Source organism: Neopsephotus bourkii, unplaced genomic scaffold (genome assembly GCF_033783945.1).
Source record: "Neopsephotus bourkii isolate Nb327-2 ecotype Australia unplaced genomic scaffold, CSIRO-AGI_Nbou_v1 NB_1067, whole genome shotgun sequence".
NCBI lineage: Eukaryota > Metazoa > Chordata > Aves > Psittaciformes > Psittacidae > Neopsephotus > Neopsephotus bourkii.
In genome coordinates, this window is record NW_026901555.1 from 2512529 (window position 1) to 2528231 (window position 15703).

At 46.9% G+C, this 15703-nt stretch overlaps 2 protein-coding genes across 5 annotated transcripts in view; one reads left to right on the forward strand and one right to left on the reverse strand.

Annotated features, from left to right (window-relative positions):
• SH3BGRL (SH3 domain binding glutamate rich protein like) overlaps window positions 1-15703 on the reverse strand; it is a 170870-nt gene that overhangs the window by 66358 nt on the left and 88809 nt on the right. The window lies entirely within an intron of this gene.
• Window positions 10358-15703, forward strand: part of BRWD3 (bromodomain and WD repeat domain containing 3) — a 54149-nt gene continuing 48803 nt past the window's right edge. Inside the window, exons 1-4 of one of the 4 annotated variants that reach the window (XR_009726738.1) lie at window positions 10358-10638; window positions 10739-10797; window positions 10958-10987; window positions 11267-11326. Coding sequence is in view for 2 of the 4 variants with exons in the window: in XM_061361920.1 (XP_061217904.1) it covers window positions 10602-10638; window positions 10739-10797; window positions 10958-10987; window positions 11267-11326 (186 nt within the window). In the remaining 2 variants the exon portion in view is untranslated. Of the gene's footprint in view, window positions 10639-10738; window positions 10798-10957; window positions 10988-11266; window positions 11327-12234; window positions 12375-15703 lie in introns of those variants that run through there. The other 3 variants (XM_061361920.1, XM_061361917.1, XM_061361918.1) reach the window with 3 other exon arrangements.

Genomic DNA, 15703 nt, shown 5'->3' on the forward strand with positions numbered 1-15703 from the left:
GTATGCAACAGAACTTCATTTAAAAATGCAGAAGAAAGTGCTCAAATACTCTTGAGTCCATTCATTTAATCTTAATTAAAGCCCATCCACATCTGCATGCATGGGGATCTTCTACCCTAGCTTGGGAGGAAAAGGAAGGTAAAAAGGCCTGCACTGACCATTAGTAGTTTTGCTTTCATTCTGGCTTTATTTCACCCCCAAATAACATGCTATTCCTGTTAATTGTGCAGTAATGACCTAAGGCCATTAACCATACCTCACGGAAGCATTCCCATACCAGCTTTATTAAAAGATCCCATCAAGACAAAACCTTGCTCCTTAGGGAATGCCCAGACTTTGTGCCCGGTGCCACTTGGAAATGGAGCTGAGCTAAGGCTCAACCCCACTCATCCCATTAGTGAAGAGCTAAAGGGCAGTTCAGTCACCAGGGGGCTATGACCTGGTTTGTAAGACCTGTGGCATCCCCTGGGGAGCTTCTTTTAGTGCTGGAGATTTGGTTGTGTTCAGTTTCATTTCACTGTTGATAGAAATTGGATTCTTTTATATCTGCACCAGCATCTAATAGGTCAAGAGCTCAAGGAAGCAAAAAATATATTAAAAAAATAGGATCTGTTTTTATCTGTTCTCTGAGCATGTAAGATAGCTTTCCAATGCACATTTTATTTTAAGGTGAGTTATTTCGTTGCCATAGTAATATTATTCAGGTTTTGAACTGCTACCGTTGTGGTTTTCTTTCAGGCTACACTTGTCACAAGCGGTCAACATCCCAAACCCCTTCCTAAACCAGACATCAGCTTCCCATGGTGGTGCGAAATACCTTGGAACGTCAGACGCAGTTTGCATGATGAAGCATCAATGCTATGGCACAGGGGAGACATGGGACCGTGGGCAGTCAGAGCGGGGAGTGACGTGGGGTGAGGGTGGCCAGGGCCATGGTAAGACTTGGACCAAAACCACATTTCTGTACTCATTTCTTATCTATTCTCCTCAGCCCTTGCAATGTGAGACTGTGAGAAAGTCAAAGATAACCTTTGGTGGCTTTACTAATTGGCACTTATTAACAATACTCATCTGGCCGTGGTGCATCGTGTGCAGTGATCCTCCTCCAGGCTCCAGCACACTCAAGAACAAACTCAAAAAGCTTAAAATGTCTTCAAGTCCTATTTGTTGCTCTACAGATGTCTCATTCCTTTACCCCAAGCCTAATGAATTTATTTTATCACTAAGAGAACTGCATTAAAATAAACACTTCATATACAAGGATCTGAAACGACACTAAGAAAGATGCAAAAAAAAGGGATGTAAAGGTAAGGAAATATTATTGTGGTCATCTGGGTGAAACAGGTTCTGTACATTAGTATTTAATTTGAGAGACTGAATATTTAAACAACCATGGTATTTAAATATTTAAATTTAAATTGGAAATGGTTTTCTTGCTCTAATCCATTTAATTAAAAGAGGCAGTGTGACACATAGTAGCCTAAAACCTATGACACAAACGCCAGAGCATAGATATGACTGAGAGCCCGTTCCACTGCACAGTCACAAGCAGCTCAAGCAAAGCAGTTTTAAAGGTTTCTTTCCTTTTAAATTTCAAATAAACCATTTCCAGATTAACAAACCAAGGCTACGTGCCTGTAGAAGACCTGAGACCCATGTAAGCCTTCTAGAGACTGATGCATCTGGATAAATCCAGCACAGATTAAAGCAAAGCTTTCATTGCACAAACTCCCCCTGGAATGAGCTGGATGCTCACGACGCTGGGGAAAGGACAGAGCTGGGAATAGCGGGCAGTGGATAACAGATGCTGAAGTCAGGCAGAGCGATTTGGTGGCGGAGGCGTGGAGGCAGCAGTCCTGCGCTGTACACGGTTGTGTTGCAGTTCTCTTTGCATAGGGAATTACCAAAGCAGAGCCATTCCGGGAGCATTAGAGCCGCAGCAGTTTCTGTGCTTCATAAGATTACCCACGGCTCTCCAGCTCCCGACAGAAACCCTCGGAAACAACGCTGTGCCTAAACACAATAGCAGCCTAGAATAAAGCAACAGCCCTAACAATGAGTTTCTTTGCTGTTATAGGTTTCAGCAAAGCCCATTGTGTTGTTTTAACACCCTTTTTTGTATTTAGATTTCTAATGTCTTTGACTGGGGGAAGGGTGGAAGGGACAACCAATTTAATTCAATAATCCCCCTAAGCCTTGCTTAATGCACTCTGGTTTGCATCTGTGAATTTTATAGTGGTATTTTGGGTGGTTGCAGCACTGCATTGGAAAGTGTCCCATCATTTATTTTGCAGCTATTTGAGTGAAATGGTTCCCAGTGCCGGGCTGACTGTTCATTAAATCCATATTGTCCAACGAAACCAACTCTCACCTCAGATGGGGCCGGACCTCAGGGCTGCCAGGCTGATTCCTGGATAAGGTAGCTCAGGATCTTCATGCAAATCGCCAAAATTAGTATTAAACCACAAGCAGGAGACTTCCACAGCTAGTGAAAAGTCTCAGTTTTGGCTAAAGAGGCGGGTGGGGCTGCAGGGAACAAAGAAAGTCCCCAGCTCAGGGATGTCTGTGTCCCCCAGGACAGTGCTGATGCAGCAGGATGGGTCCTCCTCACCCCCCTGAACGTGATCACGGCTCAAGCTGTTTGCCCTCAGGGAGGATGGGATGAAAGTGCTGCAGGAGAAAAGTTCCAGCAAGAGTTTTTGTCCTGTTGCTTTCTTCTCCCAAGAGGGAGGGAGTACTGCAGCGTGTGTTGTTTTCCAACATCCTTGTAAGAAAGACAGGATGAAATTCCTTAAAGACTATCAAAGCATCCCATGAGACTCAGTTCTCCTTAAATCCCTACACTGGTGCTCCCAGCATTTCTCTGGCATTTGCTCAAACCTGATGCATTCAAAGCTGAGGAAAAACCTGTTCCAAGAGGTTAAGCATCGCTCTCCCTGGGGTTTTTCAATACCCCATCTCAGGATGCACTCTGTCTCCCAAGGAAACATTCCTCAACTGTTCCAAAAGCATCTTGGAGAGAGATCCCTTAGACCTAATGGATAATGTGGAGAATAAACAAGAGATGTTTCTTTTCACCTCTACAGTCTGTGCAAATGAAACACCTCGTGAACGTAAAGACCAATGGCAGAATTCTGTCTTTATGGCCACTGTTTGCCTTTATGGCTTCACCTCACATCTACTGGCCTTGCATGTTATTTTCCATCAATACCAGCCCAGCGCACAGCCACAGAACTCAGGGACTTCACAAACTGTAAAGAAAAACTCCCTTATTGGTGTAAAAGGAATGAAAAGGAATAGCCAAAAGGACAAGTACTTGCAGGTGCTGAAAAACACTTCATCAGAGATGAAATCAAATTAGCCCTTCTATCAAGTAAAGCTTTAAGGGACCTTCCAAGAATGCAAGTCGTCTCTAAATGGAGGTGACAAGGAAAACATATTGTAGCAGGCTGTATCTCAAACCCTAAAAAGTTAAGGCGTCCTCCAGAAAAAAGGGAGATTCTGAAAAGTGAACTCCTAAGGATATCAGACTTTTCCCAGAGATAAGAACTGGAAGGCTACAGGAGAATGTATATGTCCACAAAATGATGGAAGTACAAGAACTAATGTGACTCAGTGTTTACTATGGAGGAATTTATGGAGGTTTCCACGTTAAAGCCTTTCTTTATGAGGTATAAGATGGAGAAGTTATCTCAAACAGAAGATCACTAGAAGAGGCTTTAAACTGAACAAATACAAATAAAAGGATCAAAATTCCTGTGTGGGACAGCATTTTGAGAGCTCCAGAGAAGTGCTCAAATATGAAATTGCCATACTGCTTAATCCTAATTTGAAACCCCTGGTCTAAATCGGGCCTGAGATTTAAGGGCTAGAACCACAAGTGAAATTAAACTTTGATGGATGCAAAATCATACAAATCTCTACAAATGCATTCAAACAGGCTCTGACCGACTACTGCTTGCTGTGCTGGCATTGTCATAGAGCTATGCACAGTGCTCAGGGGCAGTCGGAAGGCAAACAGATGTAAGGAATTATTAGGGAGGACACGAAGAACAAATCAAAACAAGTGTTCCTACAGCCCTGCAGCAGCCTGTGGTGTGCCTGCATGTTTCAGCCCTCTCTTTACAGGCTGGATACCCAGAAAAAGTGGAAAACACAAGGCGAGGGCTGCAAAAATCACCTTGTGGGGTGAAACAGAGGAGGGCTTTCTTATTTGGAAGAGATGCCTAAAAGAGAATATAGCAGGGAAACATAAAGAGCATGGGGAAGGGAGGTGACTTCCCCTTGATTTAGTTTTGGTTTGTAATCTTGGTGTTATTGTGAGACTCACAGAGCCCATTCCATTTTCCTCATCGTCAACCTGAAGCATTAGTTTTAGTAATGACTTAGAAAGTTCATGATAAACTCACAGAAGTATTAATGTGCTTATTTACAACGTCTCCATGTTATGGATATTAATAAATATATAAAATACCTCCAACTGGCTTTAAACTTCTATTTCAATAAAAGCAGCACTTTTAAAATCTGTTGTGACCTGTGTGTGCCTGCTCCCAAAAATAGCCAATACTGGCCAAGAGAATTAAAAAACATAAAAAGTCCTCATAACTTAGCAGAGAAGGAGTATGGGATACACAGGGACATAATCCTATTTAAATTATATCCTTAGTTGCTGGAGCTCCAGGAAAATTTGCATGTCCAGCTATGCGAGGAGAGAGGTGAGGAATTCACAGTTGCAGTCACACACTGTAGCCAGGCTTACAGCTCTTGAGCACTTCCAGAGTGGATTAGGCCCCCAAAACCACAAAATCAAAGGATTATTAAAAAAAAGAAAATAAAAAATAGCAAGATTTGAAGCTGCTGAATTAGCCCCAGGAAGTATCAGGTGGTGTTTCTGCGGTGAGAGCCCCTTTTGAGCATCATGACTCCCCAGCTGGCAACAGCCCTGGCCATCTTATGGGGAGTGCTAGGCTGCTGGGAAAGGGTGAAGATATGGGCTCAATCCTAACTGGGGAGCTCCTGGGGACATAAGGTCAGAATCAGGCCCTCAGACAGGGATGTTGCAACCACAGCTGTAATACCAACATTAACAAAAACTACCTTGTTGCTTATAAATAACAGTAATCCAGAGGGACCTTGACAGGCTGGAGAGGGGCCAATGACAAATCTGGAAAGTGGGTTTGACAAGGGCATATAGTGACAGGACAAGGGGGAATGGCTTTAAACTGACAGAGCAGAGATTTAGATGAGCCCCTAGGCACAAGTTCTTCCCTGTGAGGGTGCTGAGGCGGTGGCACAGGGTGCCCAGAGATGCTGTGGCTGCCCCATCCCTGGCAGCGTTCAAGGCCAGGTTGGACACAGGGGCTTGAAGCAAGCTGCTCCAGTGGAAGGGGTCCCTGCCCGTGGCAGGGGTTGGACCTGGATGAGCTTTAAGGTCTCTTCCAACACAAACCATTCCATGATTCTATGAATTTTCCTGCTTATAGAACTTGCTGGATTACAAGCACTTTCAGGCATAATGTTGAAATTCAGTGATGCTGAATACACTGGAATACTGACATTATTCACCCAGTCCTGCTGCTTACAAAGCCATGAGCTTATACATACACAGATCACTGTTGCCCATTTTCATATGCATTTCATCCATATTTGAAATTTTGCCTTTCTATGCCAAATATAGACATAAATAATAATATTCAGAGAGAATTATTTTATTTGAAAACTAGGCAAACAACAAGCTCCCACAGCTGCAGCAGTGATGTACATACCATCTAGCCAATCAACAGCTAACACTAGTTAATGGCTGCCATAAGAAATATGAAATATGGATCGGTCCACAGAGTAACAGATGATAGTGTTCCAGGCAGGTGGCACCTTAGGCTCTAGCAAATGGATTTTAAGATTCTCAAGAGGGAGAAACACTGTATTTACATTATGCAGAACAAGTAATCTATCAACTGAAATGAAGTGTTATACGATAGAATTTAGAAACAAAGGAGAGTGGCGTCCTGACTATTTCCCAATAGCCTTACATATGGGATAGCATTACACCCAACTCTTGGGTTTTGGGCACCATCTAGAGGAAAGATTGATATGATGCAGTAGGGAATTTATATACTATTTCTTTAAAAATAGCAATAAACCTAGAGCAGACCTTGTATAATACCCAGCAGCTACTTAGTTATTATTTAACAGCTCATATCCAGGGAGAAAGCTGTATGAAGGAGTGGAAATATGGAGATCTGTCCCACAAGACGGGATGGCAGTTTGCACGCAGTATCTCTGCACTCATGCAAAGCCCATGACTATAATTACTGCTAATTTTTCTGCACCTTTTTTTTTTTTAAGAATATATAAGCTGTGATACCTACATTTAATTCTTAAGTTACCACATTTAGAGATAATCCTAAAATAAACATCGACTTTTCCATATTCATGTTTGCTTATGTAGTAACTCCATAGTACAAGGCACCAGTTCTTAAATTCCTTCTAAATAGCACTTATTTTTCTACCAGTTAAACAAAATCTTAGACTTCATTTCTGCAACAATTACAGAACCTTGTTTGCCACTTAGCTGCATATGAAGGGCCCAAATAAGAAGCATGCACATGGAAATGTGCATGGAAAATACAGGAAAAAGTTGAAAATGCTTAACTTGCTCTAGTGTTTAAACCCAAATGGATTCAGACATATGTATTCACATCTACATTTACTGAAAAGGAAAGGAAGAATCCAGGCCCACCTGCAAGATTCCACTCTAAACCTTCTTTTTTTGATTTGCAGCAGTACATTTTTGTCTGGTTTGTAAAAAATTGCTATCATGTTTTCACACTAAAAGCAGGTCAGAATCTGACCCACTGGGACAGCGTAACACTAAAGAAAAAAAAAGACATTTACCTGCTGTTACAAGCGGACTATTGGGAAGTTAATTTATAGTCAAATTAAAGAGTGATAAACTCTGCTGGCTTGCATTTACTCTCAACTGCAGTAACAGGGCATGATGGGCCATTTCATAGTGGAATACAGGTATGAGAAGCACCCTGAGTGCAAGCACTAATGCAGCCTGGGTGGATCAGAAAGAGGCAAAAAGCTGAAAAATGGCTTGTTTTCAAGTGCTGAGATGTTTCTACAAAACCAAATGGCTGGAAGGGATGGGCTTTTGAATACTACCGGTTTCTACTCCTAATATCCTTTAAAGGCTTAAATTTCTACTTATTAAAAGGTTTTAATTTCTACTTATTTATTCTTTAAAGAGCAGTATGGAAAGAAACTGTTACCATCCAGTTTCCTTCTTAAAGCACCTCTGCTTCTGGATATCTCTGTTGTCCATTAATGATTACCACACCAGTTAATGTGTTCCTCACTATTTGGTGCCGCTGCTTCTGTTGGCATTTACATAATAAGATTTCTGCTTTGGAGAAAGATGAATAAGCACAACCATAAAATCTGGCTTTCACTAGGAGATTTACTATCATCCCCCAGCATGCTGCTGCTTGGAAGCAGAGGATCCAGAGAGAGATGAGTCATGGAGCTGCAAGATGCGAGTGTGGCTGCAGTGTACTGTGGAGACAGAGTGTCCGGGGAGCGAAAGCTACACTTGAGGATGGGGATTACTCGCCAGGCAGATGACCCCTTAAGGGGGAAACCTGGGAAAAGTGGGAGGAAGTATCAATCACAGTCCTTATAGCAGCCTCAGGGAATAATAAAGAAACTGGGAAAACATTAACGATAAGAAGCCGAGGTGCCGGGGAACCAGCAGTATGGGAAGAGGTTCAGGAGTCACTGCAGAGCAGTAAACTGCAGCCACAGTGCACTGACAGAGCCCAGCCAAGGGAAGAGTTATACAACGGCTGTTTTGGGTATGACTAACACTCTGTATTCACTGGACTGCAGGATGCCTGTGCACCTGTACTCTACCACACACACACACACCAAATAGTTGGGTGATTACTGACATGCTCCTTTCTTGTTGACGCGTGAATCCATAGAACCATAGAATAGTTAGGGTTGGAAAGAACCTTAGGATAATCTGAGCAGCAATGAGTGTGCAACACAGAGGAGCGAGCTTGTGTATCTATGAGCATTTAGGCAAAGAGCCTAAGTGAAGCTTCTGTATGGAATGGTGTGGGAAGGACATAAGTGAGGGACAGAGAAGCTTCCTTTGGGGACATTTTCTATCCCAGGTTTTCCATTTCAGAGCCTATTTTAGCTACCACAGAAATTCCCATCAGCTCTACAGGCCCCAAAGAATAATCCTGCCTATTGTGGTGGTGCAACTTCACGTGTTGCCACCCCAAAGCTCAAATAACAGGAAATCACAGAGGATGCAGTACGGCACTGACCAAAAGGTGGCAAGGCAAGGCACTATATTCATGAAGAAACGTATTGGGTAGCTCTTAGCAATAGAACACACTAGGACATGGCGCTATACAGTATTTAAGGTGCTGTGGTTTATCTTGTCATAGGCTGATATGTAGTTTCAGGATATATTATAAAATATTATTATAAACCATGCATTTTATGCATTCCTGTCATGCATAAAAAGATAAGCTTGCAATTCTCAGTTCTGAAAACAGGTGGGAAACATTTTACCTCTAAGGACAGTATCACCACGCTCTTTTCCTAGCTGATAATTTTAGAACTGCAGTTTTTAGCTGTCTCTCTCAAAGGAAGCACCCATGCCATAACCTCAGAGGCTCTGGTGTAACACTGGAGAGGTGGGAGAGCTGTTACTATCCCTAGAACGGAGGTTTGCAGCTTGGCGAGGCAGCACCGTGTGTCTCTGTGGGTGATGAGCTGATCAATGAACCTTAAAAAAGATTCCAAGAGTGACCTTTTTTATATATTTAAACTCTCATGAGCAGCTTGAGAACTTCAGAGGATGAAGAAATGAGGTCTCCACATCACTCAGTGAACTCCTGGCACAAAACAACTTCCGCAGCTGTGTAAAGGGGTGGGTGAGTGTAGATGAATTACACAGGGCAGTGGAATGTCAAGTGCCCAACTGCTCCAGAGAGCTCCTGTGCTTGGTCGGGCAGCCTGAAACACCCCAACAAGAGGCTTCCAGCAGGAAGGATGACATCCTGACAGCAACAGCAGGTAAAACTCTGAAAACAGTGCTCCACAGAAAGCCCAGTCATACTCAGAATGAATTTATTCCTAACGTTTCAACAGCATTGACTGAGGATGATTCAGCTGTTGGCATTCAAAGCATGAAGATGAGTTGTCTTTTTTCATTTTCCAGTTATGACACTGATTGTTACACTGCCAAGGCCTGGGGAGTTCTAATACCCAACACTAAGTATTTATGGTGACAAACCACAATTTTATACTAAAGAATGCTGCTAATTCACTTAATATGTTTGAACAACTTATTACTAAGGTGGCATAAATTTCTGGAGCTTTGACAGGGTATTTCCCATCGAAAAAGTATTTGCTTCCCTTCAGAATATTGACAGTGACTGACATTGAGCCCTTTTTTCCTTGAAGGGAACATGTGCTGCATCAATCATATTTTCATTTCTTGGACACTGGGAGCAAACAATTTTAATTTGGCTCCTGCAGCCTCCCATCCTGTAACCTTGGCAGGGCCATGCCCCTCATGGTTTAGTACTGACTGTATCTGCTGACGCACTGGCACTGCCCACTTCATGTGAGATGCACCACAGCCTGTCTGCACAATGAAACACTTCTCAAGGTGCCCAACCCCAGGCACTCACATCACACTTTGTCTCAAGCACCTCTGTTTATGGTGGATTAAACCATGTCATGAACACAGCCAGTGTCTGAAAGGGTCCTACAGGGATGCTGTAGAGGAACTCTTAATCAGGGACTGCAGCAGTAGGACAAGGGATAATGGGTTCAAACTGAAACTGGGGAAGTTCAGGTTATATACGAGTAGTTCTTCCCTGTGAAGGTGCTGAGGCGCTGGCACAGGGTGCCCGGAGAAGCTGTGGCTGCCCCATCCCTGGCAGTGTTCAAGGCCAGGTTGGACACAGGGGCTTGGAGCAAGCTGCTCAGTGGAAGGTGTCCCTGCCTGTGGCAGGGCTTGGAACTGGATGATCTCAAGGTCCTTTCCAACCCTAACCATTCTATGTTATCTGTGCCTCCAGCTCACCACGTGCGGACACCGTGTCCCTAAAGATCCCTGCGCTTCCTATTAACAACCAATTATTTCCCGGTTCTCCGCTTCCCAGCGCTCGGCTCTCCCCGCCACGGCGCAACCCCCACCATCACCACCTCGCCGAGCCGCCGACCGGAAGTGCCGCATGACGCACGAGCACCACCCAGTGCGTCACACCCGCCCCCTTCCGGCCAGGCGCTTCCGCCCCGTCCCCTCCCGGCGCCGCTTCCCCCTGTCGCGAAGCCGTGCAGCGCCCTCGTGCGGTGGGCGGCGTGCCCTGCACCTCACTCGGCGCCTGCCTCTCGGGCCGGGATCTCTATGGGGCGACCGGCGATGCGATGAGCCCGGGCGGGAGCCGGACCGGGGCTAGCGCCGCGCACGGGCAGCGGGGCTCCTCCATGGGGGCTCTGCCGCAGTAGGAGCGGCGTCTCCCTGGGGTGCGATTCGCCACCCCCCCTCCCCCTCGGGCCTCCTGAGGAGGATGGCGACGGCGGCCGCCCCGACCCAGCTCGAAGCCGGTGGGTATCGCTGGCGGCGGGGGCTGCCCTCCGCTCCGCCGGCCGCCCCCCGTTGTAACCGTGTCCCCTTCTCCCTCCCTCGCTCCCCTCCCCTCCGCAGAGCTCTACTACCTGATCGCCCGGTTCCTGCAGTCCGGACCCTGCAAGAAATCCGCCCAGGTGAGCGGGGAGCCGGGAGCTCCGGCCGGGCCGGGCGGGGACTGGACGGGCCGAGCCGGGCCGGGGCAAGGGGCCGGCAGGCGGGGAGCCGCTGCGCTGCGGGCGCCGGATTCACGTCCTTTGTGTGTATGTGTGTGTCCGTGTGTCCGTCTCTCCCCAGGTGCTGGTGGAGGAGCTGGAGGAGCACCAGGTAAAGCGCCTGCTTCGGCGGGACGGACGGGGGAAGCCCTCGGGACGGGGGGGTGTCGGGGGTTGTCCTGCCCCGGTGAAGCCAGCCCGGGGCTGCGGGAGACCCTGCGGGCGGCGGGCCGGGGGCAGCGGCGGAGGGGCTCCTCCCCGGGGCGGGCTGGCACCGGCGGGGCTTCGCTCGCCGCCCGGGGAGGGGGCGCTCGGCGCGGGGCCGGCCGGGGTCTGACGGCCGCCTCCGTCCCCGTTCCTCCTCCCCTTCTTCCCCGTCTCCCTCCCGCAGCTGATCCCCCGGCGCTTGGACTGGCAGGGCAAGGAGCACCGCCGGAGCTTCGAGGACCTGGTGAGCCAACTTTCATTCCCGACTTCCCCGACAAGTTCCCCTCACTCCCTGCCGCCGCACCGTGTGCCGCTCCCCATGTCGTCCCCCCAAACCCCCCTGCCAGCCCTCCCTCGGGGCTGTGCCCCGCCGAGGCCGCGGCTGCCCCCGGGCCGGGCCGTGGGGATGCGGACGGGAGGGAAGGGGAGGCGCGGACGGGCCGGGTGCAGGGGGATGCACGCACTGGGGTGGAGGTGGGGGCTGCTTAGTGCTGACTGACTGACTGCGACGTGCTATTGTGGGGCTGGGAGGGTTATCTGAGGGCACGTACCGGGGCCCAGCCCGGCGAATGGCGCCGCGTCTTACAACCCGGAGAGCGGCGGGAGGCGATGGAAGACGGCAGCTGATTGGCTGCAGCGCCGCAGAGGAACTAGCAGGGTGGGCGGGATGGGGCGCGGGGCGCCGGTTCCCCCTCTGGACCCCCCGGCTGCCCTGCGCGCCCCTCGCTGCTCAGCCGGGGCGGCTCCGCTGCGGCCTGCAGGGGGCCTCGGGGCGCTTCGGCCGGCTCCTGGCAGCCCCGCCGAGCGCCGCCCGTGCCCCCGCCGCCTCACGGGGAGGCGGTTTGACAGGCCTTCCCCCACCCGCTCCGCCCTGGCTGCCGGCGATGGGGCTGATAGGGCCCGGGTCTCCTCCCCACCCCGCAGTAGGGAAGAGCAACGGGGCCAAATCCCGGCGGGCACCCGCGGGTCGGCGGAGCCCGCGGGAGCTGGTTCCTGTCATCGCCAGGCCCCGGAGACGGCGGGGGCCGCGGGCAGCGGGGGATGTGTGTGTGTGTATGTGTGTGTTCCGTGCCGACGTGCCGCCGGGCCCGTCGCCGGGTTCAGGGATTCCAGGCCTGCGGCAGGAGCCGGGGCTGAAACCCTGAGCCAAGCCGGGGCGGCTGGGCCTGCTTCAATGTAAAAAAGAATGGGTTTTAGGAAACGATACACTGAAACTATTAAATGCCAGTGAAATACATGGAGCAGCTGCCTGTGCTAGGTACAAACCATTCGGACCTCTGTCATTGAGAAAGGTCAGTTTCCCTCTGCGCTGCCAAGGGCCCGGTCCGTGGGGATGGACGTTCTTCCCTTGCGGCCCGGAGATGCGCGTGTCCGTGCTGGCCTCCCTGAGACAGCAGCGAAACCCAAAAGTCATTCTGGTTGTGTTTCTGAAGGGTACAAATGGCCTCGTTTCCATTTCTGGGAGCTCTGGGCAATAATGCCTGGTGCTGATTTAGCACTTTGCACTTGGAATGCGGTAAACTTACTAATAGCTTTTATAATATTGATACACTGCATGCCTGAGATCATTGCTGTCTCCTCACCTGGAAGTACATCCTTGCCTTTCCCGTCTTGCTCAGTGCAGGGGTGATGTGACGTTTTGACACCACTGTTGCTCCAACTGCCTTATAGCTTGCTCAACAGTTAGTTTTCCACTTTAGCAGTGTTGCAGAAGCTCAGATACAGATGGAAAAGCTCCTTGTGTCGAGGTGAGGCATTTGTACCTGCTGGCTTTCCTTTTCCAAAGTGTATTAAGAATTTAAGATGAAAGTCATGCTTCATGATAACTCTTGTGGATAATTCTGGGACTGTATTGTATGAACTGACACAGAGTAAGTACTGCATTCAGTACCTTTTAATGCTGAATTTACTTGAAATTTACATGAACTGTAACTATAGGCTAAAGCTTGTGACTATTGTCAGTTTCAGAGGAAACTGACAGTATGAAGTCTGATTTCAGACACACTGGTTTTGCTTAATCAGTTACAGTAGCGTGTGCAATTTTCCCTTTTGTTCTATGGTGTGCAAATAGAAAAGCCTTAAAATGTTTTTTTATGTGTGTGTGGTGGATGGTGTTGTTGAAACCATGCACTTTAAACTCTCAGAAACAGGAGACAAACCCTTGTAAAGTGAGGCTTGGAATTAATGGGAAATTGCTTCTTGCTGTATAGAATTATCAAAATTAAGTATAGGATTTTTTTCCCCTCATGTATGAAACTAATAATTCCTTTTAGATTGTCTTTTTATTTAGTACTATATATTATTATTTAGTAGTATTTAGTGATAATGACTGTTACTGAGTATTATTTAACTTTTTATTATGATTTACAGTAAGGAACAGGATTATAATTGAATCATTGCAGTAAGGCAGGTTGATGCTGGGTAGGACGAAGTGAGCTCCTCTCTATTCATCCTCACACTGAAGCTTTCACTGTTGAGGGTGTTGAAGAAAGGCTGGTTTTTCCCCTCATTGCTTAGGGTCTGATATATTTGGAATTTGGACCTTCAGTTGCATATGATTGTATATTAACCTGAACTACTCGACTTCAGGACTAGCTAGATGTCTGCATGTTGTGTTTAGAACAAAGCCAGGATTGTGAGGAGCACAGATAACTCTGAACTTTGTTTGAATTATCTCAGGCACATAGTGAACCAAAATAAATTGCAGATGCTAGCAATTGGAGGTAGAGTCTTTTCTACCCATTTCTCCCTGTTGAATACTTCCAGACAGAAAACCATACTCAATTACAATCTCTGCCCAGTGTTGCAACTACCCTGGCCAGGCAGGCCTGAGATAGTCGAATCCAGTGAATTTAGAGAAGTCTGATTTCTTTGGTTGCTTGCCCAGTATTCTGCTTTGGTGAATTTGACCAAGTATTTCTTGTTTTAATTGCTGATGTTTCAACTTTGTTTTGCATTCTCAGTTTGACTATTCAGGCTGGTGTTGGTATGTTTCAGAAAATACACTGATACTCTTGCCATTGAGTATGTTGTTACTGCTCTTTTGGAAACCATAAAGATGTAACAACCGAATCTCCTGTTAGGTGGCTTTTATCTCAGGAATGTTTGCTCCCACTTCACTCCAGCTTTTAGTCAAGGTCTGAAAACTCTCTGTTGAGATTTTTTTTTCTTATTTTTTGTTTTTCTATTTGAAATTGGTCTTTGGCTTTAAATGTCAGGTACTGCAAGCAGAAGAGTAATTTAAGATACACTAAGAAGAATCACACCTAATGAGCAAAACTGTGCAGAGAAGACTCGCTTTTGTGTGTTTGTCTTCCCACTGTTGTTTCTCCTTGTTCCACTTTGGAGTACTTTTTATGTGCAACATGTGGCTGCCTGTCTAGGTAATCATCCAGATGTACTCCAAAGTGGGTTTTATTTTGTTATTGACTGCTGGTGGTCTTGAGGCATGAAGAATGTTTGTAAATGGGAGGGTCATCGCTTTCCTCATGAAAGCCTGAAGTATGTCAAACTTGCGCACAATTAGTACACCTATCTTAAATTAACCATGGCCATTCAGTGTGGAGTCAGCTGTTGTACAGATGAGTCAAGCTGAACCAACTCAGCTTATCAGAACAGTCTCCAGTGGACTTCTGTTTGAAATTATCTCTCTTTATTCCTGATAAAGATGGCTGGCTCTGGTCTGGTTTTCAAGAACTTTTGACAGGCTGTCTCTTCTGGCTCAGCCTGTTTTGGTCTTTGTGCTGAAGATAGGCATAATTTCAGGAAAAACAAAAAATCAGCTATTGCTTGACAGTGTATTCAAGTGGAGAATTTGCATCCTTGAGTGGCTGTGCTGGTATGGAACAGCTTATGGGATTTGGCTTTGAGTTTCTGCCCTGCCCGTCTGCATTGATTTAAAACTAGCTCTGAGCCTGAGGTTCTGTTATTTATAGGTACCACCAATCCCGCATTAGCAGAGAAAAGATGTTACGGTTTTGTCACCTTAGGAAAATGTCATCTGGCAGTATGGTAGTTCCAACCTGTTCTCTCTGGGGAATCTGGTAATGGCTTTTCAAATTCATGTCCATTTGCATACTGTTGACATCTTGTGCACGTCCAGTATCCGGGCTCCTTTTTGCTGAGATTCCATATTTGAAGTCTTGAGTAATTTCCTGCTTGCTCAGCTTGGTCTTCTTGGTCTTGTCTGCTGCCTTTTTGATACAGTTGTCAATTGATTCTTAATTGATTGTTATTTTGGCAAACCAGGGAAGTGTCGTATGACTGCCTGGAGGTTAGAAATCTGCTGCTGCTGCACAACTGCCCACAGGGGACTGGCTACGGTGGAGCCTTCGAAGGTCTGCGTTGCAGCCTGCATTGCTTCCAGTATGCAGGTCTTGTGTAAAATTTAGTCTGTGCTTTGAAGCAATGTTTTACTGGGCTTCCCAAAAGAGATATTTCAGAGCTATCTGGTTCTGATCCCTGGGAAGACAGGCATCTTATAAGTAGCACTTGGAACGAGTCATTTTTGTTTGTTTCCTCTGTTGGAGGAAATTCCTTCCTCGGAGGAGAAATTGTCAGGAGTCGTACCAGGGTATTTTGTTTCTGGGATCAACAAGCTTCTTGCCCGTCTTCTTAGCTG